The sequence below is a fragment of the Trichechus manatus genome, unplaced genomic scaffold, assembly GCF_000243295.1.
Source record: "Trichechus manatus latirostris isolate Lorelei unplaced genomic scaffold, TriManLat1.0 scaffold00037, whole genome shotgun sequence".
NCBI classification, from domain to species: domain Eukaryota; kingdom Metazoa; phylum Chordata; class Mammalia; order Sirenia; family Trichechidae; genus Trichechus; species Trichechus manatus.
The window spans coordinates 11,156,812-11,164,332 of record NW_004443973.1 but is presented as its reverse complement, the minus strand read 5'-3'; the positions used below and the strand labels follow the sequence as shown (position 1 = coordinate 11,164,332).

Genomic DNA, 7,521 nt, shown 5'->3' with positions numbered 1-7,521 from the left:
GTCTCTATCAAGCCAGTAAATCTGGTCTTTTTTTGTGAGTTAGAATTTTGTTCTACATCCTTCTCCAGCTCTGTCCAGAACCCTCTGTTGTGATCCCGGTTAGAGCAGTCAGTGGTGGTAGCCGGGCACCATCTAGCTGTACTGGACTTAGTCTGGTGGAGGCCGTGGTAGCTTATAGTATTACATTCTTGTTGAGCATACGTATGTCTGTAAATGAATGTACAAGAAAATTGAATAAGAGTGCTATTTTGTTAGACTACTATAAATGTGAATTTTTTTGTAATTTTGCATTTTGTTTTGGAACAGGCAGAAATCCTCAGCGTCCTCAGTCACAGAAACATCATCCAGTTTTATGGAGTAATTCTTGAACCTCCCAACTATGGAATCGTTACAGGTAGGAACTCTTTATTTGACTTCTTTCTTTCCTCAATTACCTAGCTTTAGGTTCCTTAATATGCTAAAATGCTTAATATTAGGTTTAGTTATGAATTGTGTGCTACTGTCAGATGTCACTTTTGTTGCCATAAAGCATTAATAAAACTGATTATATCAATATAATTAGATTGGTGTTCCCACTTCTACCCGTGTTTAATTGTGCTAATTATATCTGCGTAAATGCTATTTAAATGCACTTGCAGCTACAATACCAATATTTAAAGGTGCCGTTTAACTAAAATTTCATTTAATTAGCTGAAATGAGCGATGTTTTCTGTAACTCTGTGACCTTTTACAAATTAAGATTTCTTGAGCTATTCATGCTGTAATTCTTTGCAAGATGTTTTAATCCCATTAGAGATTCTTTCTTCAAGGTCTTTGACTTGAGAACAGTGTTTTTCAGGTTTGGTCATCTGAGCTGGTAGTGACCTTGATTGAAATTATCAGATAATTTAGAGCAGCAGTTTATAACTGGTGAAACTATCCTTCCCAAAAAGGAGCACATAGAAAATTGTGGCACAGAAAGATGTGTTTTTTATACTCTATGGTCATATTTTTATAATCCAGTGACATGCCTTAGGTCTATAATAACTGTAATGCTCAATTTTACAGTAAATAACTTTGATCAGGTTCTTTATCATGGCAATTCTTTGGTTAAAACAAAACAAGAGAACCTTAAAAGATTAATTCTGTCTTCTGCTGTATTGATAAAAACTTGGAATGTCTTTGTGGAAAATAACAACATAACACCCCCAATAAAAAGGATTGTATTAGGTACTACTTTCTCAGACGTTGTCTAGTACTTAAAATAACCCTGCAAGATAGGTAAAATAATTCTACTTTACAAATAAGAAACTGAAGCTCTAAAAATTTATGTAATTTTCCCAAGGTCGCACAGCTAGTGGTAGACCCAGAGTGGTATACATTTCTCAGATTGATTTTGTACAGAGGCTCCTTTTCTTGCATACAAGCTAGGTTCTGAAAGGCTATATGAGCACCTTGGTTCTTAAGTTCAAAGGGACATGATTGTTTTTATTTCCATCTTCTAGTTGCAGGCAGTTTAACATGCCTCTACTCTTTATTCATTTTTGGGTGCCATCAAGTCAATTTTTTGACTCATAGCAACCCCATGTGACAGAGGAGAATTTCCCACGGGGTTTTCTTGGCTGTAATCTGTACAGAAGCAGATCACCGCGTCTTTCTCCCGCCGAGCCGCTGAGTGGATTCAAACTGCCAGCCTTTCGGTTAGCAGCCAAGCACTTACTTAACTGTTGCGCCACCAGGGCTCCTGTTCTTCTCTTTGCCTGTAAAAGTTCATTTGTCCTCAGTTAGCTGTTTTAGATCCATCCCTAAAGTGGGGTATGTGGAAATTTGTATCTTGAGCCTGAGAGTGGGTTATATTGTTAGGTGTAAACCACACTTAACCCTTTAGGTGAGATTCTGATTTAAAGTTTTCTGGTCTGATAGTTAACCATATTACTCCTCCTTTTCTAGTCCATTGTATTTACTTTTTACAAGCTATGTTTACTTTATAAATCTAAATCCAGTTTTCTGATCCTTATTTGTGACTGAAGTGATTCTTATCTAGCAGATAAAAGTGTGATGCTCTGAAGAGGTTATAAACTCTGCCTCTTGTCTTGTACGTTTGGTATATGATGCTTTTTGAGAAGAAGATTTTAGTTTAACTAACTCAATGGACTGTTTATGAAGTTACTTAGTTTCTTGAGGAGAGAGGATCAGGAGCAGAAAAAGGAACTTGAGTCATGGTGTGCATTCCTTTTTCAAGAATTTAGTCTTACTTCCAAGGAGGATGGGAAACACATTCATTCTTAGCCAACATATTCATCCTGGATCTAAATAGAGGGAGAAAGAATCCAAGGAGTTTGATGAGTGAGTGTGATTTTATTTAGTATTTGTATTAGACTAGCCCATCCTTTATTTCATGCACCACTCTAGCATTCCCTGCTCATATGTATCCTACCCAAAATCTTTGGTTTATAATTCATTAGGAGCCCTGGTGGCACAGTGGTTAAGAGCTTGGCTGCTAACCAAAAACTTGGCAGTTTGAATCCACCAGCTGCTCCTTGGAAACCCTCTGGGGCACTCTGTCCTATAGGGCCTTTGTGAGTTGGACTTAACAGCAACAGGTTTGGTTTGATTTTTTTAATCTTTACGGAAGCAGACTGCCGCATCTTTCTCCCATGGAGCAACTGGTGGATTTGAACTGCTGACCTTTCGGTTAGAAGCCTAGTGCTTAACCACTGTGCCGCCAAGGCTCCTTTGAAATGAATGCAAGTGAACATTAGTGTGGGGAGGGGAAGAGAGAGACAGACAGACACCTAGCCGTCCCTCTTTAGAACCCCATAGTCTTTCTCAGATGTTGGAGGTTCTGAAGGGGAGGGGAGAGCTTGAATGGCTTGAATCCATTTCATCTTGAGTTTCTTTGTTAATAGAAAAGGTTGTTGCAGCTGGCAGCTGTTGTCACTCATCCTGGGGGCTTGAAAGAATGATTTCTCAGAGTGATGTAATGGAATGAGCAAAGGAATAGGAATTGGGAGATGTGAGATCTTGTTTTGAATTTGCCAAAGCTTCATAGATGAGTTACCTGTGATTTCTCTGTGGCTCAATTTGTCATCATGAAGGAACTAGAATACAGGATCTTTAGTTGAGAGTTTGTATGTGTGCACTTGTATGTGTGTGTTTGCTGAAACTTCATGACAGGCTTATAAAACCTGTTAATGAGGGTACATGGGGCAGAGTGCAAGAGGAAGATGACATTTTATTTTCCTTGGAAGGGAAATAAATGTCTTTCCTGCAGATCTATAAGAAATGGGATGACTACAACCTTAGACTCCAAAATCAAAAGAAAAGATATACTGTATCATCTTTTTTTTGGTCTTTGGAAAACGTTTAATTCTGTACTACTTCTATTCATTCATTGATTCATTTTTAAAACTAACCTAAATACTTGAGGACATTTGGGGTTGTGGGGTGAGGTAACCCTGGGAACCAGCATGAACAAATTGTTAGATACTAGATCAGGTAGCTCTCTTGTGGCAAGTCAGAGAGTAGAGGAACCCCTGAAAATAAATAATCTAAAGGGTGGCGCTGGGTCCTACAGTTTTGGAGAAGGTGGTTTAGGAGCCCAGAGGCCTAGGAAAATAATATCTCAGTGCTCAGGGGCTGATATCATCAATTTATTTATTCCTGTTTTACATTGCCCCTTACTACTATTCTGAAAAAAGCATACTAGCCCTGTATGATTTGTTAGCAGGCCCAAATTCTCATTTAAGTCAACCATGGAAAATACGTTAATTTTAAGTGCCTAATCTCATTTCCTTTAACTTGATCTTGATTTATTTTAAGCATAGATACTTCTGATTTGCACGAATGCTTTGATATTGTATTGGTCTTAATAGCCAGTTAGAGATAATTGTCACATCTTATAATAACAGATCCGAGATAGCCGCCTAAATTCGTTTGTTCTATTGGTCATAATCCTAACTAAGCTTAGTCTGGGTGATATATTATTATAGAGAGATATTCCTGTTTCAGCAATGCTGACTATATGTTTATATTTTTAAAAACCAGTTCTTGTTGTCATAAAACTCAAAAGGAAAAATCATTTTTGAAATCAAAAGGAAATGTTTGCTTAATATGGTTCTCAATGACCTTTTCATGGAGAATTTAAACAAATACTTTATACTTAAGTCCAATAAACTTTTCTCTAGGGAGAAATGGAGTGGTTTGAAAAGCATATAATCGTGTGTGTAGTGAGTCCTCAGTTTCCAGTGAGAAGGCCATAAAGATGAAAGAATTAAATGCCTGTTTAAAATAGTTAATATGTTAGTTTAGCTACACACATATTTGAGATTGCATTTTGTATGAAATATAATGCAACAATACTGCCTTTTTTCCAATTTCATTTAATCATGCATCTTCCACATCCGTATCTTCATCATCATTAAAGCCACTTTTTAAGTTCTCTTAGCACAGTTTTCAGAGTACATCATCTTCACTATTGCCTTAAGATGTTTGAAATTTAGTAGTTTCTGGATCTCTGTATGATGCTGTCTCTGGATATTTATCCCAAGCTTCAAGTACCCAGTTGCATAACGTTAGGATTGTTGGATATTGTAGTCCTATAAGGTATATTTATAACCATAACATTATTGCTTTTTAAAGTGGTCTTTTGAAGACTTGTTTTCAATGACATCCTACACTTGCAGTTGAGAGTCCATAGTTCCAGGAATAATCACTATATCTGTGTTCAGTTTTTAATTTTTTGTGTGTGTTTTTTTCCTTATTCATACAGGGGACCTCTATAAGCCTTTAAAAACTAGCTTTGACTAAGGTCATTTCTGGCTCATATATTTTTCCCCAAACAGCTTTGTTGTTCAAAATAAAGTGATTGAGAGAGTGACCTATAATATGAGGAATTTTAGAAGTATTTGAATATAAAGTGACTTTCTCTCTTCTGAGAGATAAATGTTTTGGTGGTGGAGATGAACTTTATATTTGAACATATACAGTAACACTTAAAGATCATCAGCTAATCTTGTATTGAATGCTATTTTAGTAACCAAAAAAGATATGAATAGTATGTACCAGCAATGTTTTTATTTACAGAAGACGGCTGAATCATGTAGAGTATATGGTAGTATGTGCTACTAGCACCTTTATTGCTGGCATTGGACCAAGCTATTTAATAGTAAAATTTAAAGCATTTGCCTTCTCTGCCATTCCTTTATTCATCTAAGATTATAATTGCAATTTTATGCTATTTGACTAATAGCTGTTACATAACAAAATAAAAATTACCCCCAAAAAGTGAGTCTTATACACTGAGATAATTAATGTTTTGCTAAGAGTATTAGTATTTTTCCTAAGGTATAATTTCTCATAGTAACAGACCTTTAATTGCATAAGTCAACTTTAGTTTCAGAGTAATTTCCTAACTTAAGTCTTTACCCACTGCCATTGAGTCGATTCCAACTCATAGCGACCCTGTAGGACAGAGTAGAACTGCCCCATAGAGTTTCCAACACTGTAAATCTTTACAGAAGCAGACTACCACATCTTTCTCCCATGGAGCAGCTGGTGGTTTCGAACCGCTGATCCTTCGGTTAGCAGCCAAGTGCTTAACCACTGTGCCACCAGAGTTCCTTAAGTCTTTACAGGTAGAAGAAATTTTAAAAAATTATCTGTTCAAACTAAAGGCATTATTGTTATGATAGTGATTATTATTATAAATCATTAAGCTGGAATAGGATAATTCTCAGCCTCCTAAAATGAGGCCCAACCTTTCTCTGAACTGACCTTTAATACTAAAAAGGAGTTTTCTGGGATGGGCTTCAGCTATGGCTGAGTTAGAAAGTCAGCAAATCCTCTCTCCAAAAAGCATCTGTAAATCTGGACAAATGTTCAACATTCTGGAAACCAACCAAAGGCAGACAATAACCTGAGAAGTTTTTATGCTTGAAAAACTGCTGAACTTTGGGGTAAGAACAGTAGAAATCAGTAATGTTCTTGCCTGGGGTTACTCTCACCATTCTCTCCCTCTCCTCCCTACCCCAGCTCAGTCAGCACAGAGGATTGGGAGCTTGCTGTCATAGTCAAAGGGTGCTCACCAGATTTGAACCAGTGGGTAATGCTCATATCTAGCGGCATTGTCAGTGCAAGTGATGATCTTCATGGCCAAGTGAGAAAGGAGGGCCAACAGCTCTACTAGTCTGAACTAATGGTTGTGGTTGGGGCAAATATATTCTTGATTGAGGCTGTGCATATGCAGAACAGAGACCGGAGAGGACCCAAGCTATCCACATATTCCTTGCTGATCCTGAGGCTACACACATGCGTAAAGGAGACCAAAAAAGGCCCAGGAAGAAGTAAAAGCCAGGGAATACTTGAAAATGACCTGGATTTTGAATATATTCCCAAACAGATACATCAGCTGAGGTGTTTGAACACAACTTCTGTATAACCATTGACTGATCATTAAACTCTATAGATACAGCCCTAAGAGACCTGGCTCAGAAAGAAAAACAAGAATTAAAAAACAACAACAACAACAACAACAAAAAACTGAGCCAGAGACATTAGCAGTTGGCATACTATAGGAGAGGCAGATTTCATAAATTTAGCCCAAGCAAGTTGGTAAACAAACAGTAAACATTAAGAGCAACTTTTCATTCAAATTCTCATGGAATCCAGACTTTCAGAAACTATTGCCCTGAGATAATCTTTAAACCTTAAACCAAAAATATCCCCTGAAGTCTTCTTTAAAGAATGTCTGCCTTGAGCATTGTGCTCTTTTAAGATCTGTCTCTGTAGGATTGAACTGACAACAGCAACTCGAAAGATTAGATAGGAAACTCGGGGCAGTGAGTTTATGTTAATGAGGGAGGAGCAACTTGGAAAAGGAGGGTGAGAATGGTTGCACAACTTGAAGAATGTAATCAGTGTCACTGAATTATACATGTAGAAATTGCTGAAGTGGTGTATGTTCTGTACATATTCTCAACGATGACAACAAAAAATAAATTAATTAAAAAAACAGCTTTTCTAGGGAAGGTCAGAATCTAAAGTTGCTACAATACATGGTCTAAAATATCCAATTAAAAAAATTATAGGACATGTAAAGAAAGAAGAATATGTTTCCCATACTCGGGAAGAAAAGCTATCAGTGGAAATAGTCTCTGAGTGTTCTCTGGTATTGGATTAAACAGACGTAAAGATTGTTCAGAGAACTAAAGGAAACCATATTTAAAGAATTGAAGGAAAATATGACAAAAATGAATCATCCATTAGAGAATCTCAACAAGGAGATAGAAATTATTACAAAAGAACCCAACAGAAATTCTGGACTTGAAAAAGACAATAATTGAAATGAAAAATTTACTAAAGTGACTTTATTGCATATTTGAGATAACAAGAAAAAATCAGTGAATTTAAAGCTAGACCAACAGAAATTATCCAATCTAGAAAAGAGAAAAAGATTAAAAGGGGGGAAAGAGTACCTTAGAGACCTGTGGGAGTACATCGAGTGTATCAATGAGTGTATAATAGAAAAGAGAAGAAAGAAAA

At 36.7% G+C, this 7,521-nt stretch overlaps 1 protein-coding gene across 3 annotated transcripts in view; it reads left to right on the top strand.

The window, feature by feature from the left end:
* MAP3K20 (mitogen-activated protein kinase kinase kinase 20) overlaps window positions 1–7,521 on the top strand; it is a 224,619-nt gene that overhangs the window by 103,496 nt on the left and 113,602 nt on the right. For all 3 annotated transcript variants that reach the window (XM_004375500.1, XM_023730563.1, XM_004375501.2), the window contains exon 3: window positions 307–394. In XM_004375500.1, the coding sequence (XP_004375557.1) occupies window positions 307–394 (88 nt within the window). The remainder of the gene's footprint in view (window positions 1–306; window positions 395–7,521) is intronic.